General features: G+C 38.0%; 1 protein-coding gene across 7 annotated transcripts in view; it reads left to right on the forward strand.

Annotated features, from left to right (window-relative positions):
* Positions 1 to 8,642, forward strand: part of TTC21B (tetratricopeptide repeat domain 21B) — a 44,763-nt gene extending 36,121 nt beyond the window's left edge. For 4 of the 7 annotated variants that reach the window (XM_075511328.1, XM_075511329.1, XM_075511331.1 and 1 more), the window contains 4 exons: positions 652 to 876; positions 3,646 to 3,766; positions 6,084 to 6,151; positions 7,132 to 8,641. In XM_075511328.1, coding sequence (XP_075367443.1) covers positions 652 to 876; positions 3,646 to 3,766; positions 6,084 to 6,151; positions 7,132 to 7,209 — 492 coding nt within the window. In that variant the 3' untranslated portion in view covers positions 7,210 to 8,641. Of the gene's footprint in view, positions 1 to 651; positions 877 to 1,537; positions 1,668 to 3,645; positions 3,767 to 6,083; positions 6,152 to 7,131 lie in introns of those variants that run through there. The other 3 variants (XM_075511332.1, XR_012777004.1, XM_075511333.1) reach the window with 3 other exon arrangements.
* The last annotated feature ends 11,336 nt before the right edge of the window (positions 8,643 to 19,978 follow it).

Genomic DNA, 19,978 nt, shown 5'->3' on the forward strand with positions numbered 1-19,978 from the left:
CCCCATTCTTATCTATACCCCGTGCTAATAAAGGCACGATTTTAAAAATCACACAGGCTCCTGCACTGCTTACTGCTTGCTTGAGGCTCTTGCATAAAACGGTGGCTTTTAAGAATCCTGTTCATTATACATAGCTTTTGGATACAGGCAGTTTAGACTTACATTATTAGGAGCCGTACACCTAATAATAGGAATCGGTGTCTCTGTTATTGACATTTGACAGGTACTTCTAAAAGTAGAAAATATTATAACTTGTATTATAACTTCAAGTGAGTTCAGTTTCTATCTGAAGTATTTATTTGTGTATCAAAAGGATAGATCTTCATGGTATCGGAATGCTTCTTGTTGAGATGAAATACCTGCAGATGCTTTCAATGTTTCCTGAGCCTGAAGAAGATTGTTTTGAGCCCAAACTTATATTTAACCTCTTAATTATTTAACGTTGTGTTTATCATTATTATTAGTCTTACAGAAATGATCATATCACTAGATGGAAAACATGTTTGTAAGATTGGATGTTCTATCTTTATTTCCTGAGATTTAGCTCTTGGTTTAGTTTTCAGATACCTGGTGAAAGTCTTATTAAAAAAAAAAAAAAGGTTAAAAGCAAAATAAAAAAGCACCAAGCAGTCACTATGCTTTTTACTGCAGAAGGATCATATACCAGCACTTTTGGGAATGGCCACAGCCTACATGATCTTGAAACAGACTCCACGAGCCAGAAATCAGTTAAAACGCATTTCAAAAATGAGCTGGAATCCCATTGATGCAGAGGAGTTTGAAAAGAGCTGGCTTCTGCTTGCAGATATATATATTCAATCTGCAAAATATGATATGGCGGGTGAATTATTAAAACGATGCCTTCGTCATAACAGGGTAAGTGACTGCACATTAGAAGTAACCTTAGTAACCTTCTATTTTAATTCATCTAAACGTTTAGTTTTCCTCTGAAACATGATTTTGAAATGTATTTCTCTTTCCAATTACCTGGTATTTCACTTACTAAGGAGAAGTAGACCAAAACAAGCCATGAAACCAGCAGCTTCACACTGGAGGGTAGTAAACAAACCTGTGAATGCTGCTTAGTCATTTTAATTCATATTCTATAAGTTATGCAAGTTTTAGCTGTGGTGACACTAGAAGCTTAAGGTGTTTATGGAATATCAGAGATGCATTTTACTGAGTCTCACAAACCTGATGAAGATGTAGCCATATAAATTTTAGAGACTTGCTCTGTTTATTAAGAGATCTTACCTTCGTATCTTAAAACATGTTTTTAAATATTTATGGTCATAAGCCTACTACTATACAGGATTTTCTTTTTTAATGCTAGTATTAATCCTCTGCTGTGAAGATACTGTTTGTGGACAAGCTCTAAGGTTTTTACCTCAGGGTTTCTAAGCAGGCAAACTGCTCAATACCTTACTTTGACTATAGGAACAGGCACAGATCTTAGCTCTTGTGCTGATTTTTCCTTTTGTCCCTTTTTGCTGATCATATTTTTCTATCTATACACTTCACTTTCCTTCACATGAAGCACAACTAGTAGGCTGGTCTTCCATAGATATTATGCTGCAGGTTCAGGATCCTGTTTATAGTGCACGGATTTGGTTTAGAAAAGGACTTGATGCTGTATATTTCTTTTTCTGAATTCATCAGTACAGAAGGTAAGGTTCATTACTCAGTCACATTTCTGCAACCTCTTTGAGAGGTAGACTTCTTCTGAACTTGTACTCTTTTTATTTCTAAATATAAAATTAAGAGGCAACTACAACAGTTCTTGGTATAATGGTATTATGTGCTTCTGCAGATGCCTCTTAAAATAGGATGTACTCAATTTCATTTTTACAGAAAATGAGTTTGAATTTAGTTAAGAAAAAATTCTACCTTAAGGTCAGTTACACACTTGACCAGATGGCCAAGGGAAGTTGCAAAATCCACCAAAAAAAATGGAGGATAAACATGAGTCATCTCCCAAAATAAGACATATCTTGAATAGATGGCCTGTTGAGCAGGTATATACCACAAATGATACTTTGTTGCAGAAATTCTCAAGCAGCTCTAAAAACATAGCCTACACTAGCCTGCCAAGTAATCATTTTCTTCTAAAAAGTTTGAGACCCATAAACAAGCTGTGCTTGATAGGAAGGAGGATGGCAAATTAGAACTCTGCAACTCCGGTTCCTTAACAAAACAGCCTGGTAAAGATACTGACTTTTCTACAACTTGCATGCAAAGCAGCTAAGCAGGAATTGTACTATACAAATAGATGTTGGGTATTTTAGATCTTAGAATTCTTGTTAATTCACAAGACAATATTTTGCGTGGTATTCTCCAATATGGAAGATTTGATTAGATTGAGAAAACATGTTATTGATATGAATTAGTTTTTAGGATTGTTTTTAGCAGTCAGAATTGAATGACATGGATTTATATATACAATTTAAGTAAATATATCGAGTGAAAATTTCATAAAAGCCTTGTATCTTGTAATATGGGTTTGTTTTGATTTTAAAAGACTTAGGTTTGGTTAGCAAGATCCCAATGAGCAGATTGTTTCTATGAAATTGGGGTTTCTTACTGATTACTCTTCTTGATTTTGAACTTTTTGTTTTGTTTGTCACAAATGAGCAGGGGAGTGTATTTTTATCGTCATCTTCCAGGCATTCCCATACTGCTTATCCCAGTATGCTGTGATTTGAAAGCTTTTCATCAGTAGATTTTGGAAGTCTAACTGGAAATGGTGAAGTTAAAGATGGAATGTAATTTATATATCAGCGTTTCTTTGCTCTGCCTATGTAAACAAGGTGCACGTTTTCAGAAAAGCTTCATTTTTCTCTCAAATATTTGACCTTTTGGCAGGATGATAATATAAGGTGTTCACAGTACGGCCATACGGTAGTTAGTTTTGCTTATTTTCATAATTTTTTTTCTGCTTTATGCAAGAAATATAAGATTTCTTTATTAATTACTGTATCTTTTATAATAACTTTTATTACAGAGTTAAATTGATTTATATGTATGTGTAACATAAGCAAGGCTAGTATTTTCATTTAGTGCTTAATAGTTTTTGGAATGTGTTTTTCAGATGCTTGTAACTTGCCACTTGGAGTTATATAAAATGAAATATTTAATGGTTGGTGTTCTCTTCAGGATATTTGTGTCTGTCTTTAGCTTTAAGTGGAAAATTATAATGCAAAACAGTTTCCAAAAATAAGGCTATGAAAATACCTTTTTAAGAAAAAGTGAAACAAACAGTATTTGTGGAAGATGCAACACTTTCCAGCTGGACTTGAAATGCGGCTGCCATAGGGTGGTTATTAACTGAGAGAGGTATCTACAGGGTTCCTGGAGGCTCTAAATATTTTTGAAGGAGTAGTTGCAGTGTCCTCTGTGATGAACTCTATACTTGACTCGGAGTAACTTAGGAAGTCGCTGTGCAGAATTCCCTGTAACTGAGTTCCATATAACTGATTTGTATTACAGATGTTTTAATTCAAGACTGTCTTGTCGTCAAAGTTAGTACAAGTATCACTTATGCTTTCTAGTTGTATATATTTGAAGTATTTAAGCAATTAAGCTGTTGGTATTATTATATCTAAGTTTACCTAAGTAAAATTTTGAATGAATACTTATATTTTGCAGTCATGCTGCAAGGCTTACGAATACATGGGATACATAATGGAAAAGGAACAAGCATATAAGGATGCAGCGATAAATTACGAGATGGCATGGAAATATGGAAACCAAACTAATCCAACAATAGGCATGTATATATAACCTATACATATGATTTCAGGCACTACAGTAGGAATTGAAACAGCTACCCTTTACTGGAAAGACTGCTTTTAATTTTCTGTATAGAGAGTCACTGGCTTTCCTCACATAAAAACCACAGATGTTTAAAGATGTACTTAACAGTCACTTAGAAAGCCCCCATGGCAAGAGGTAACAGTTTTATGATACTTCAGAAGTTCCTGCTTACTGTTTTAGTACAAGGTTTGGTCTGAAACCAGTCTTAGTTTGCTCATTGTGAACAACTCCTCTGCAAGTACAGCATTCACTTTTAGTAATGTATTTATAGTAAGGCAGTATGTACCGTCTATAGTAGAGAACCTTTTATAATACCCAATATATATCTGATGGTGGCAGATCATTATCAAAATGAAATAATTAAATCAATCAGACAAATTATCTATTTATATGGATAAGGTTTTATATACATGAGTAAGGATTTTAAAAGTAAATCCTTTAAATGTCTTTGTATGTGGTTTCAAAAAGATGGTTAACTGCAAACTTGGGATACTATTCAAATTCCAATTTGGATGGTTAATTGAAGTCTACACTAAACTGTCATATTTTTAGACTATTTTAATGTAGGAAATCCTTTATGAAATGGATACATAGGATAAAATGCCCTTTCCTACTCAACACCTAGAGTCTGTCTCTAGGTCCCAAAGCGGGTGGTTTATGCAAATTCTGTTCCAGGTTTTGGGCTATGCTTATGGCCCCTCAAAAATACATACTTCTTGCAGTCTTTAATCTGTGGGGTTTTTTTGTGCCCTAGGTTTTTTTAGTGTTAGGGTGAGGTAGACTTTGGCATCAACTGGAAAAACAGTGGTTTTGTAACAAGATTGTAACTGCTATGCATATAAACTGCCATACATTTTGTTTCTTTAACTCCTGGATGCTGCAATGGTTTAGTTCATGATTTTATATAATATGATCGTTAGATTAAAGTAGTGTTTTATTAATGGAACTAAATGTTTTGTGGTTTAGCTCCATCTTTTATAACAGAGTTAAAGATATAAAAATGCACATGCATGGATGGATTGCCAAAACTAGATGTTACCCTATGTACTGTGAGTCAAAAAATCAGGAGGGTCAAAGCAGAAGGAAGACTCAGATGTCAAAACGGAAATAAAAATGACTGATAGAAATCTGACTTAGGTTATATGGGAAAATCTCTAGATGCCTAAGTATGAGTTTCGTTGTAGTAATTTTACTAGTTGTTCCTGCTCCTGTAGACTGACCCATGAATGTCTTGGCTAAGATATTACAGTTGTTGATCAAATAAAACGTATTAGAAAGAAGAAGTTTTAATAGTAAAAAAAGTGTGATTTCTTGAGTTTGTAGAGAACATAGGTCAAGACTTTCCTTTTGCTATTTTGAAGCCCTCTAGAGGGTAAGAATTGAACAAATGACAAAATCGTTTGGTGTCTAGACAGCAGAATGCCTTAATGAAATTAAACTGTGGAACGATCTTGCATACAAAAAGTGAGAGTATGATCTTCAAGGTGCTATGTGCACATTGTTTTCTAGTTTTGCATACAGCATTGTAAGAATTGTCATGCATTAAAACTAAAATGGTTAAAGCAGCACAAACTGCATCTGGCAAGTAAAACTGTATAAACTGGTATCAGATCCCTTGTACTCATTTGCTAGTGAGGATAAGTTCATAAATGAAAGATCCAAATTTTCAAATTTTGGAAATTGCCTGCTTATAACCTTTTTTCCTCAGTCCTGATCACTGTCCAGGCTGATACACTTGAGCTATACCTTTTATGTTGAAAGTATCAGCCTGACATGTTGCTATGCGACTTAGCTATTCCATGTGACTTTTTTTTATCAGTGGTCTGCTGACAGTGGAACAGAATAGCATTTTAATTCCCTAGTTTGTTATTGCTATCCTGATTTTTTTTTTTTTCTTCTTTTGTCCTTTAATAATGGAGTTGCCTTTACAGAGGGACAGTGTATTGCAGGTCACAGTGAGAAACTCTGTGGGGTACCGTAGTGATTGAAAGAGGACAACCACTATGTATTGTCTGTAGTAACACATGCTCTCCAGAATAATGTCTCCTTTTGATTCAAACATAGCTATCAGTGTGTAAAGGACTTTTACTTACTACTTGAAGTGACTTTCAGTAGAAATTTTGATCTCTACAGGCTTAGATGAGAGAATACTAGAAAACAAACATACTAACTTTAGAAACATATGGTGACCAAAATGAATCTGAATGTGATATCTTCATCATTCAATATAGAAACTGAAATTATCTCCTTTTTTCCCCTTTTATTTGCAGGATACAAGCTGGCTTTCAATTACCTGAAAGGAAAGAGATATGTTGATGCAATTGATGTTTGTCATAAGGTAGAATATGTACTTAATACCCTGTCTACTGTAGCAACATTCTTTTACATAATGATCCTTTTTATTTTTTGTTGAGTTTAAATTTCTAAAATACATGGCTTAATGTCAGAAAGACGCCCTATTTAATAAGTTTGATTAAATTAAATATCCTTTACATAATCTGCTTTATCCTGAGTTCCAGGATAATGAACTGGTAAATAAGAGATAATGGGGCTGGCTATCATATGTGAAAGCATACTCAAATGGCAGCACCTTCTTTTGGCCCTGTGGTTGCAACTTGGTAAATCCATGCAGAAGTATAGCTGAAGAAGTTAATCAAATGTTAGTATTAGAAGACACTGTTAGAAAGTAACTTCCACTATTACCTTTGTATGGTCCAAACATAAATAGAGCAGATGCAGAATAAGAGGAAGGGCTGCTACTACAGAAGCAGAGTGAACATTATGAATTAATAATTATTAGTATTAATAATGAAATAAATTATATTTGCTCTTTTGGAGGGAAATAAAGGTAACTAGAAAGGACAAATTGAATGGAAGGATAAGGGAAAGGAGGGAATTGAAGGGCAAGAAGATGCAGTGGGTAGAGTATAGTAAGAAAGAGCCTGAGAGAGTGAAAACATAAGAGCAGTTTATTGTTCCACAGAAAGTATACTTAAAACCTTGGAAATGTCTCCAGAGGTCACTGTTATGAATGCATGCATTTCAAGCCACCCAGAGGCTTTAGTCCTTGACCCCTGTATCTTTCGCACCAAGGTGACAGGGCAGCATGAAAGGGAAGCAAAGTGTCTTTGATAAAGCTGTTCTTGACCTCCATACATGGTATTCTCTAGCCACAGTTAAATATTTATGAATTCTTAAAACAAACTTGTCATGTTGTTATTTTAGTTTGAGTGTAAACTCAGTGGTGAGGGGGATAAGTAAACACAGTATTCTTTCCTTTTAGACACAGAACTTTTGGGTTGTTTTGTCTTTTGACAGGTTCTTGAAGCACATCCAAACTATCCAAAGATCAGGAAGGAAATACTTGACAAGGCCCGTGCATCACTAAGAACGTGAATTTCTTTTTTTTGTATGGCTCATGGATTTGTTTGTTTAATCTGACTTCAGACACTATGAAATACTGCAGTGGCAGAGACCATATCAGCACACAAGTATTGTGAATATGATTAACTTAATTACACTGGAGATCTGGATTATTTTGAAGAAAAATCTGCAGCCCTGAAAGAAATTGTATTTATTCTTATTCAGGAGAGAATACTGCTTACATGTGTGCTATGTAAAGTGTCATCCAGCATCATAAAAAAGTGTCATCAGCATTATAAAAATGTTTTAAAGCATATAACTCATCCATTTGAAATAGCACTCCAAACAACAGCCTATCCTATCTAGTGCAGGTGCATTGTTAAGATGCTGGATTTCAGTTCATGTAAACCATTTATTCATAATTACAGTGTGATCTTTATTACTACAGTTTTACTAAAGTTTTTTTATGTATATTATAAGCACACTTTTTTAATCTTGAAAAACCTGTTATATACATTGCTCTCAATGCAACTTACACTTTAAATGAAAATCTAATATTTAAAATTAAGACCTTATGTAAATATTCAGTAAAGGCTTTTATAGATCATGCAAGGCTTACACAGAATTTATTTTCTGCTTATGCTGTCTATTATCCACCTGTCAGATTTCCATGAAGAGAAAAGTTTGACATTTTTAATTTGGAGTGTTCAGTCTTTCAACATTGTGTGTGTAGACAGTACAGTCATGTGCAGAAGTTATCACTCATTTGGTTTAATCCATTTAACATACCTTTCTGGAGAAATCATTTTGATTACAGGGGATTATGATCTTGTCTCACATATATAATAGACCTGTGGATCTCCAAGGGAGCAATAGCATGTCAAAAATGAATGAGAGGAAGGAGAAGGATCAGGGTTTTTTCAGTTTTGCAGAATTTTTGAAAAAACAAATGCCGAACAAAAAACACTGTTACACTGCTGTATTTGCTTTTCAAACAGCACTTGATGTTGTATGTATTTAACTAGAAAGGTAAAATGGCATGAAAAGGGAATTCTTAATACTAGTGATTAAGTTTCTTAAAATAACCAATCTCAGTTTCCTCCTTAGGTAATTTTAGCTTTTCATGTTGACATTGTGTAAAGTCACTTTCACTTGATTTTTGGGTTTCTTTTTTACGACAACTGAATGTTAAGGCTACAAAAGGGAGCCTGTTTACAATCGTATCTAATCTTGCTTATCAATAACTGGGTGCTGTATCTTGGATAACTTTATAGCCATGTTTCCTAAATAGATTGACATGCATCACTTAAGCAATGATGCTACCTACTGGTGGTTTCCAGGCTCTACATTCCAGTAACTTTTGAGCTGTTGGTCAGCTAAACTAAAATTAATAGATGTGTCTCAGGACTATAACACTTCTGCAAGATTTGTGTGAATATTAGAATTGAGAAAAGACCCCAATAAGCATCCCCTCCTTCCTTGGGGAACCTTAAAACTTATGCTGTAGCTTTATCCCTTCCATTTGAGCACTGGCAGTTGGCATGTACATGACTGTACCAGGCATAGTACAGGCTCCCTGGTTTTTGCCTGCAAGTTGTGCAGTGTGGTAGAGCTCCAAGGAAGAAGATTTAGGAGACTGGGGAAAAAACAATGGTATGGGAGTGGAATGAGGAATATGGAAGGATCTGGAAAATGCTGAGGCTTGGGGGAATATAAGGGAGCTGGGCTGTGGGCATCAGTAGACTATGAATTCTTAAACTATGTTGTTTAGGTTTTTTTTTCCCCACTGGTAAAAGAATAAGTACATAGGACTTACCAAGGCAGTTTCTAGTAAAACAGCATTTCTTTGTACACAGCCCTATTAATACAGGATCAATGTGGTTTTGCTTCCTCAATAGCATTGGAATAACATTTAGCTGAAGTTTAGAATAAACATGGGTGGTTTTATATCAATACATGCAAGATGTTTTCAAAAAAGGCAAGACTAATCTACATCTACTTTATTTTGTTTTTATCATGAGCATAAGATGTACATTACCCTTTCATAAGAATGATAACAGGTTAGGTAATGACAATGCTAAGATACAGAAATCAGTTGATGGAAACTGAATGGAGACTTTGAGCTTTTCATGGCTAACTTTTGGTGAAAGGCTTTATTCATATATCATGCAGGTAGATGATTTCTGAATTCCCTGTTAGCCATCTTGGCATATCTAGCCACTAGTGTCTTTTATGGATGAGGTCTTTAAAATAAGAGTGCAAATGAGGCACATCTTTGGATTTCAGTTAAAAAAAAAAAAAAAAAAAATAATGGTGGCTATAAATAGTCCTTTAGAGAATCTTGCTTTAATATAGTATTCCCAGAAGAAGTAAGTGGCCTTTCCATTTCTGTTTTGGTTTATGTAAGCCAATTTAAGTTTTTTCTGTCCTTACTAAACCTTTTCTTACTTTCTCTGCAGAAGGAATGGCTTTGTTTCGTTCCTCTTTACTCCAGCTAACTGAGAGTGTTAATTTTAGCTTTTCTTCTGTTTTTACAGTTTCTTATTTTAAAAAAGCATGTCCTGGTAGCTTTTTTTCTTTTAGCCCCTTTCTTAATAAATGGTTTTGAATGGAAGAGACTCCTGGGATGGAGGGGAGTCAGTAATGCTAATTTCAAAAAGCTGCAGTCTTTAGTGTGGTGTTGCTTAGCAACCCATCTTCCAGTTTTGCCTTTGGTGAATAAAAGAGGAGAGTGAAGCTGTGGTTTCTATTGATTCATTCATTGAAACTGGAAATCTAAGCATCTTGTAGCTATAGCAACATAAGCCATAGGTGTCTCTTTCTCTCCTCGCTTGCTCCCCTTTCCCCTGCAGGTACAGAATGCCTAGAGTATCTTATTCAGGATATGTAAACATTTTTGGTAACAGCATACTAAATATTTTTGTTTTAATACCCTACTGCTTTTTTCAGATTTGTACCAATACTAGAAAGATGGTCTGGAAAGTATCATTAGGTAAAATTAGTATAATTAGCTAAAATAACTAAACTAGCAAGACTCTTATAGAAAATTACACTAGAAATAATTTGCATGTTTTTCTCCTGTTTTTGGACTAGGTTTGACTATTGTGAGTCATTTATCAAATGTGGCTACAGCAATTTTTAGCAAGACTCATAAATCAGGCAACTCTGGTTTAGTAACCTAAACCTTAATCTTGTTAGCTATTGGGTAGTTGTTAGCTAGTGGGTAGCTTTATAAACATAATAGTTTAAACAGTTTGTAGTGTTAGAGAATTTGTTGAAAATTTTCTGAATGAATTATCTTTTAAAGTGGTCCAAGAGACATTTCAGGGAAGTCTTGACAGTGGGGATGGATTCTGGCTCTTTGGAAATTGATCATAAAGAACTCATTAGTGTGTTCCCTATACAATGCTGAACACAAAAAAATAGGAAAATAAGGGAAAATTTCAGTAGCAAGTAGTTCTTCATCAGATTGTGACTATGCCACTTTTTAAGATCACTATTTTGTCAGTTTAAGCTCCTTATAACTGTGATTTTGATTTCTGGCCTTGTTCACTCTGTGGTTTTACCTCTTGCTTCATCTTGCAATGAAATCAGAACTTTTTTTTTTTTTGAAACATTTACCTGCCTTAAAATGTTTAGAATTGGACCATTACTGCAAAAATCACATGCTTTTATCTCTGCTAAAACTTGGTTTGGTAATTATGTGACATAGCTCCTCTTTTAGCAAGTGCCAAATGAATGGCCTAAATCTTGTTCCGAACTACTATTTTCTTTTTAAAGGAGTCAGTATGCCTGTTAATGCAGGCTTTATTCTGGAAAACAGCAGCTTTTAAAATGGTCACACTAGAAATTTGCCTTACTCGAATTTTTTTGTGCTGCAAAAAGTTGAATGTTGGCTATGCATGTCTCGGGTGATATAGTACTTGCTACAGTTCAGGCCTCAACTTTCAAAGGCATAAGGAAGGATTTTAACATGCTAGAAATACCAGAATATATTAATTGTGATTAATGCTGGTCTAAATCTTCATTAAGTGTTCCTGGGGAAGATGACTTCCATCATAAAATACTGGTATTAACATTTTTTTTCAGTGCTGTAGAATCGGGATAACAACTGCCAACACACCATTTATTTGCTAAGCAAATTTAGCTATACCTGCAGTTCAGCAAGCTGAAAGAAGTCAATGCTGAAGGGCTGGGGATTGTGCTACTTTTATTTGAAAGAAGGAAGAGGGAGGTTCTATGCTGCCTTAAGGGAAGTTAGGAGCAAACTGTGTCATTATTACTTTTTCTTTCCCTCCCCAAAATTTAACCATGTCTTTATATTTTTATATAAAAATATAATCTGATTTATATATATAAAAAAAGTGATTTTTATATCTATCCCTCTGGGAGACTTTGCATTGTAACAGAAGGGAACTCAGTGTGATATCCTTTCTCTCAAACTCTGATCTCACCTCTAAGGGATTTTGTGTTCTGTTTCCCAGCAACGTGAGCTGGGAGTGCTTGGTCAACCACATCTTACACTTAGGTGTCTGAAGAAAAAATCACAGCACCCTGCCGAGATGCTTAAAATGCAATCTGTAGTTTGGATGTTAAAGCATGCATAGATGGCCGTGCCCCGCTGCGGCGCGCATTATGTAATTGTCTAAAAATTACGTTTTCCTTTGGGTACAGAAGGCGAAGAGGGATGAGTAAAGCGTTCCTCTCCCGAGGCGTGCCTGCTCGTGAGTTCCTTCAGCAGCAGCCCGCAGGCGCTCCCGCGGCCGAGGGCCCGTGTCCCCTTGCCCCGCCGCTGAGGGTCTCCCGCCTCCCGCTCCCCCGGGCAGGGCTCGCTGCCCCGCGCGGGGCCCCGGGCGGCCCGCATCCCTCCCTCCCTCCCCCCCGCCGCTGCGCGCGGCCCCCGCCGCCCGCCGGCGGCAGCTGCCTCGCGCACCTGGGCGCCAGGTGAGGGCGGGGCAGTGCGCAGGCGCAGGGCCGGCCGGCCGCGCGCACCTGGCGGCCGCTGAGCGGAAACCGTAGCAGCGCGCCCGGCTTCAGCCTTCTCGCGCCGTGGGCGGCCTCCCGGCCGGGGCCGGGGCGGGGGCGGCGGAGGGCGCCGGTCTCTCCCTCTGCCTGCAGCCGCTCGCGCGGGCCGCGCCTTCGCCTTCCTCCCGCCGGACGAGGTGAGTGGGGGAGCCGCGGGGCGGTGGGAGCCCGCTGGCCTCAGGAGCCCCCGTGCGGCTCCGCTCCTCCGTGGCGAGGGGCCGCGGCCGGCGGTGGGGCAGTGCCCGGTGCCGCTTCTCCTCCGTTCACCGCCAAGCGTCCGGTTGCGCCCGGCGCGGCGGAGGGCACAACAGGCGGGAGGGAGTCGTGACATGAGGGAGCGGTGCTGGGGCAGGCGCGGGGCTGGGGCCTGCCCGGAGGATCCCCCTCAGACGCTCTTTCACACGCGCTCCCCCCTAGCCACGCACATTCTCACACGCACACTCCCCACACATAGCCCCCGCCAATCTCACCGACGCAGCCAGCCCCGGGGGCCTTCCAGGGGGCCGGGAACAGCCCAGCCGTGCGTGCCCCGCTCCGGGCAAGCGTGAAGCGGGGCGAGGAGCTCAGGCTGCGGACAAGGGCGCTGCTGCCTAGCAGCTGGGCAAACAGGTCTCCGGGAAGTGCTGGCCACCAGCCGGATGCCCTGTCCAAACCGAAGGTGTTGACTGAGGGAGGTGTCTCTTGCCACGTACTGATCCCACCCAAGTATTTGTCACAGTACCGCATTGATTTGATAACAGCAGGGTGATAGTTTCTTTGTGTACGTTGCCAGCTTCCTCTGGTATATTTCATCCTATGTGAAGTGCTTTTAAGTTACTAGATTGTCTCTTTTCGCTGGCAGCCTGTTAGTCTTACTTCTACACAGCAGGCGATGGTACTTAAATATTTTCTTGGCTCTGGAGAACTGCCAGGAAAAATGAATTGTAACATAGATAACCTTAGTTTCATGGATTTTTTTTTTAACTTTGTGTAAAATAAGATTGTATAAAGAAGTATGTATTAATAAATGGTTTTATTGGTTAAATAAAAAATATCTTACTGGAAATATGAATTTTATGTATGCATCTCGGTAGCGTTTTACATGTTAGTCTTCTATTACAAAACAACATCTTTTGTTTAAAAAATTATAAATTATGTTGATCTGTTCAGTCTTGACTAAAGCCAGTGTCATGCTGCTAAGCCAAGCGACAGAGTTAAAGACTGAGACAGAACAGCCAACTTAAGGCTTTTGGTTTCTTTTTTTTAACTAGGTTTGCTCAGTGGCCTGGTCAGTTTGGCATCTGCTACTATCATCTCAAGGCTTCTCAATAACATAGCAAAGTAAAAATTAAGTTAGTTACAGAAAGCCCAAATTACTATTTTTGTTGCACTGTGGGAAGGAGAAGACGACCAGCTTTCCTCCTCCTCATAACTGCTATTGCCATTTAACTTTGCCTCTTTCTTTGGGTGGGGCAATACCACGGTAGCCTGGATATCTTGACTTCTGTCAAAATAGGAACATGATATAATTGCACTCTCTGTGACATTTCCCCAAAGTCTGCGGTTCTAGGTGACAAAACTGCGTTGCTTTGAGACGTTCCTTTTTGCTTTGCATAAATTTGTTGCCTGGTCTGTCTGTTCTCAGAGCTGGTATCTAGTGCAGGGCTTCCCCTTTCTTTGGAATCAATGTAGAGAATCATGTTCATAATATGAATTGCTGATCAGGTGCCTGCCAGCACTGATGAGCTTCTCCTCTTTAATCTGCTCATTTCTGTGCTTATCTTCTAGATACTTGCTGTCTATCTTACTATTGTCTGCTTTTTCCTAAAGTTCACTGATATCATGTGCCATATGAAATAGTTCTGCTTACAAACGGAGAAGTCATGTCACAAAACTACTGACAGTGACTTAGTAATTAAATTCTATAGTCAAATGACTATTTGTTGTTAGGTAGGATTATTCAGCAGTGAAATGTAGCTGGAAAAGAACCAGTCAAGTGGGGAGAGGAGGAAAGCGAAGACACATTTGGGAGATTCTGACAAAGATTAGCAGTCACTGACCCAACAAACCTCAGTAAATCTCAAAAAATCCATGAGAAGGCTTACTTTGCTTTACACTCATGATTTAAACTTAGATGTTTAAGGCCAATAAGGGTGTAAAACTGTGATTTCAAGCCCTGCGCTTAATATTCAGATGCTTTTGTTATCTTACAAACAGTACTATAATCAGGAAAACAAAACAAAATTCCATTGGTTATGGTCCAGAGATTATTTTCTGGTACTTAAGTGAAAATCAGACACTAATCCTTCTAAGTTAAAACAGCACTTTACAGCTGCTATGGTGCTTGCTTGTCATCATGGCATTTTTAGGGACAGTCTAAAATTATTTTAACAGAGGCCCAAACCAATCTGGCCAAGAAAAAAAGGAAGCTGCAGAGTTGAGTGAAATTTAAATTTGAGTTCAGTGCATGTTTATAGTCCCAGGACTGTAAAAATAAGCCATAAATATATTTTATAATATATGGTTACTGTATACTTTTAATACAGTATCTATTGTCACAGGGAACTATCTCTCTCTGCTTATCATGTACAGTGCTTTGCTGTGGAAAAATAGTAGTGCTCATTTTGAAAGAGTTTTTGGAAGCACTTCCATTAAGGTCCCCCCATAGAAGGAGGGGGATTTTTTGTTGTATTTAATTTTTTTAATCTCAAAGAAACTGCTGAAGAAGATAGTTTACAAAGTTGTATTCCAGCTAGGTGTTGCTGCTGCTGCTGCTGCTCTGAATTTCTTTAGCCTATTGTGATATCATCCGGTTACAGCTTCTGATTTTTATGTAATAATCACTGGAGCAGATTACATCCAGTCTTTGCTAGAATAATCTATGCCCTTAATGTTTCTAAAACTAAGACTGAGGAACTGAATACGTTCAGTATTTCTCCTACAACTTACTTTTTTCAGTAGCACCACATTTCCACTGGCTGAGCTTCAAAGAATGTACCCAGAGGAACAGTATCTGGGGTTTGTGAGTCTGTTTCTTTTAGGTATGTGTGCCCTGTCTAGGAGTGTATTCAGTAGGAATTCGTAGTGGAACAGATAGGCAAGTATCTTTTGTTGCAAGTGTAGAGCTAGAAACTGGCCAGCTTGATTCTGGTTCTCCTTTTCATGTGAAGCCTTAACCTTTAACTTCTGTACAGTTCATTTTATAATTTGTTCCTGTAGTTAAGCCAAGTGCTAATATTCTTGTAAACAGTAGCATAGTTTGGTAAACTTAAGCAACTGTTTTCATTTTCCCCAAGCTCTGAAGTGCTTTTGAATGTTCTGGATTGTGTGGAGAACCTTCATATTCCATATTCAGCTAAACCTGTATGAAAAGTTCACTCTAAATTGGACATTTCTTAGTCTGTCACAAGAGGTGGCAATGCAAGTAGATGTTCATCTGGGATGTACTTCTAGGAAGTTGAAATGGTTTTGTTCGGTGACTTTTTTTTTTCCCCTGGTGGTAGAAGGGAGAAGAACTCATTTTCCATGGTGGTAGAAGACTAGAATATCACTTACCAAAATGATTATTTCAGTGGTTAATGTTTTAGTAGCATCTACATTGACATTCATGAAAAGAAAACAAAAAGCCCTGTCTAGAATTTTAGATGCAGAAATAGCAGTCGTGAAAGTAGCACTTCTTACAGGTAAAGTATGCCAACGTATGTAATCATGTATCTTTGGCAGACTTTTGCTAATTTGGTAAGAACAGTTGATCATGCCTGTCAGGTCTTTTTTTTTCTAAAGAATTTGTTCAGTGTTTCTATTCACACACCCACTTTCTGATTAAGGGAACATTAAGGTCTTGATGAAGGGATTGTATACTTAGATAATAAGAAAAAATAGACAAGTTTTTTAATGAGACTGGGATTTTGGAGTTAAAGAAGAAATTAGATTAAGGGTGAAGCAAAGTTGTGTAGTTAAATAGTTGTGGTTAGAATAATTCTTAAAGTTATTTTTTTCCTATTTTTTTCTTTTTTTAATTATTTTTTTCTTAGGTATTTTGTGTTTAGTATTTGGGTTTGGGTTTTTTTTTTATGTTCCATAAGCAACATTGTCAGGAAACATTAGAACCCTCTTTATCATTCAGATAAAAGAAAAGTCAATTTTAAAACAGTTTTATTTAAAAAACTGAGATCAAGTATATCGTTGATACTAATCCCAAGAAATTTCTCTTACTGGCATGGTCTGAAAGAATTTTTGCTGATTTGGGTTGTCTTGACATTTTAATGTTTTTTTTTTTAAATTATTGTCTACAGTGTTGTTCAGACCAAGCTAACAAAAAGTCAGAGTTGTCTACATGTTGGCTACTGTAGTGAGGCTTTCTTGTAAGCCAGAGTTTTTGCAGACAGTCTGACATCAGAGTTAGTGGGTGGCATAATGTAACATAGACTGTGTATTGAATTCACGCACTACCCATGTGATGTGGTTTGAAGTAGTGTGGCAGCTGCTTTTTGGCACTTTTTAGAAGACTTTTGTAGTACATATTAGTTTTCTGGTTATTTTCTTCTTAAAAAAAAATAAAATCCCTAAAATCCAACTTCTGATGTTTACTGCTAATTATTTCAAAATGCTGTAAGAATCCAGACTACTATTAGTGAAAATAACACTAATGAATAGAAGATTAAACACTTTGCTAAACAGTCACCTCAGGGAGTTTAATCATGCCACATATTTCTTCAGCGTGTCCTGGAGGATGGAACAGTAGCTTGGTCTGTGCTTACTGACACTGCTATGCCATAAAAATGTGTGAGGCATTTGTGAGGAATAAAGATTGTATTTCTGACTACAAAATTATCCTGGTAAAAACCCTAAGGAAGATACAGCTTTCATGACAAAAGTTCTTTGGACAATGTAGTCTGTGTTCTGGAAACTGCTACTATTTTGTGCAACAAAGAACTCTTCTCTTACTGTAAGCAACATCCCTATAAGATATTTTGCCAATAAAGCTACACTCAGCATTTGTGTATATCAAAGAGTTTGCTGTACGTTTGTGGCTAACGAGCCCGTGTTTGTCCACTTCACTTCTGCTGCAGGTACTATCACAAGGCTATCACTTGATCCTTTCTTTAAAAAAGAAACATCACTTGCACTTATTTCTGTGTACAGCATGCTGCCATGTATGCTACTGGTGTGTACTAATCCACATTGAAAGGGTTAAGTTGTGTTGCTCTGCTTGCACAACCGACTTAACTCAGGTGAGTTGTCTTTTCATTTCTCAGGACAGACACATTTCACCTGTGTGTTACAGCAGCCTGCTGTAGTTAGACCTGAGCAGCCAAGACAGATGTATCCGATACAAGGCAATTTGTTGTCAAAGAGAAGCCCTTTGGTAGTAGTGTCATGCCAGCTCATTAAAACAAAAAGAGACAGTTGTAAATATTTGACTCAAATACTGATTAAGTTCTCAAATTTAAGCATAATTTCAGTGTAAAACAGTCAATGTTGCTATATAGAATTAACTTTAACATCTCTTTTCATCACGTATCTTATACCATCATGTTCATTAACGCTTTTCTCTTGCCATGGATAAATTTAAGTCTCTCTACCAAGAGGATGAGGCCTAGAGGAAGTCAGAGAACACTGTTACTTGTTTAGTGATATAAAAGAAATTTGAGGGCAACAATGTTTGGAAATAAATCAACCAGTGCTAATGCCCCCCTCCCCAGCTGTCTGCTTGATGGACTATGTCTAATGACTGCTTGTGAGATAAAGAAGACCAGACCTCACTTATAATATTAAGTATATCAAATATTAAAAAAAGTGTTTTCTTTTTTCTATTTGAGGAAGATATATGTATATTGATTATTGATTCCTAAGCTTTAGGATTTACTAATATCATATGTGCTTGTGCATGGTGCACTCAGAGACAGTAACGTGATTTTCTTTTTTATGGTGTTACAAAAATATTCCTGGTTAGCAGGTTGCAGAGGGTGTAGACTCAGGCAGAGCCCTTGCAGATTTAGCAATGGTAGTTTTACAAGTTACAGTCTTCTTGCTGGGTGCTGATCTGTATATACGCTTAGTGTTTTACATTGTGTATTGCATTTATATGGCAAGGTTGGGAGGCGGGGATGACTGCAGGAGTGGCCTCTATGAGAAGGGCCCAAGGGATGCCCCTGTGCTGGACACAGCCAGTTCCAGCCAGCTCTAAAATGGACCCACTGCTGGGTAAAGCTGAGCCACCCAGCGTAGCAGGTGATGCCTCTGTCATAATGTATTTAAGAAAGGGTAAAAAATGCTGCACAGCAGCTGTGAGAGAATAATGTGAGAGAAACAACCCTGCAGACACCAAGGTCAGTGAAGAAGGAGGGGAGAAGGTGTTCCAGGCACTGGAGCAGATATTCCCCTGCAACCTGTGGAGAAGACTATGGTGAAGCACGTTGTCCCACTGCAGCACATGGAGAAGACCATGGTGAAGAAGGTATTTCTCTGCAGCCCATGGAGGACCACGCTGGAGCAGATATCCACACTGCAGCCTGTGCAGGACCCCATGCCGGAGCAGGTGGATGTGCCCTGAAGGAAGCTGCAGCCCATGGAGAGTCATGCAGGAGCAAGATCCTGGCAGGAACTGCGACCCGTGGATGACCCATGCTGGAGCAGTTTTTGCTGAAGTATTGTACCCTGCGGAGAGGACCCATGTTGGAGCAAGGGAAAAGTGTGAAGAGGAAGGAGCAGCAGAGATGAAGTGTTACAAGCTGACCACAACCCTCATTTTCCATCCCCTCTACACCACTTGGGAGAAAGAAGATAGAAGAGTTGGGAATGAAGGAGTGAAGCTGAGCCTGGGGAGGGGGTTTTAGTTTTGTCTTTGTTTCTCACCATCCTATTCTATTTTTAATCGGCAATAAATTAAATTCATCATCCTTGAGTTTGTTTTCCCTGTGACAGTAATTGGTAAGTGATCATGGTGTCCTTGACCCATGTGTTTTTCCATCTTATTTTCTCCCTGCTGTCATGTCGAAGAGGAGGAGTGAGAGAGTGGCTGGGTGGGTGTCTGGCAGGCAGCCAAGATCAACCCACCAGTGATTGTGAGAAAACAAGGCATTTTTTAATCTGGCAGTTTGGTAAATTGGTTGCAATCCTTTCACCAGGAAAGAAAGTTTTTATTTTTAGTCTTGCAGCATATAAGTATTGGTATTGTAGTACAAATTTTTCAGCACTAAAGAAAAATGGGAAAATAATGTGTGAGACAGAAGTGGACTGGATTTTTTTTAATACGTTTTCTTGGAAATTTTGTGAGCCTTATGAAGCACATTTTTGGTACCTTTTAGTATCTATATGGCTGTAATGAGCTTCCCCTCTGCATTCTTATAACAATAGCTTTATGGTAAAAATACTGTGGTTTGAATGTATGAGTTTATTAAAAAAAGCTGACATAAGCTTTGAAATAAACTATAATGTGAACAAGTCCAGATGCTTAATTTATCCTGCAAATTCTTGAAGGAAACGAGGTGAGGTTTTTTTCTGTTTTCTATAAGTTGTATCTCTTCCTGAGTAGAGAAGTTATTCTAATTAAGAAATGCAGAATCTATTTGTATTTCAAAGGATGAAATAGAAAAGTAGTTTTTTGCAATTCTGTGGTCAGTAGTTAGCAAGTAGGAATTAACTGTGGCTTTTATCTAGATGCTGCTTATTTCTTTTCTTAGTTCACGTACAGGCAACTTACACAAAAATAAATCTGTGTTTTGAATTCAGGCTGGTTGCTATTTTTCCTCTTCTTGTAAACTGCCAATTTTGCAGAGAGAATTTAATTCAAATC

The sequence above is a fragment of the Mycteria americana genome, chromosome 9 (genome assembly GCF_035582795.1).
Source record: "Mycteria americana isolate JAX WOST 10 ecotype Jacksonville Zoo and Gardens chromosome 9, USCA_MyAme_1.0, whole genome shotgun sequence".
NCBI lineage: Eukaryota > Metazoa > Chordata > Aves > Ciconiiformes > Ciconiidae > Mycteria > Mycteria americana.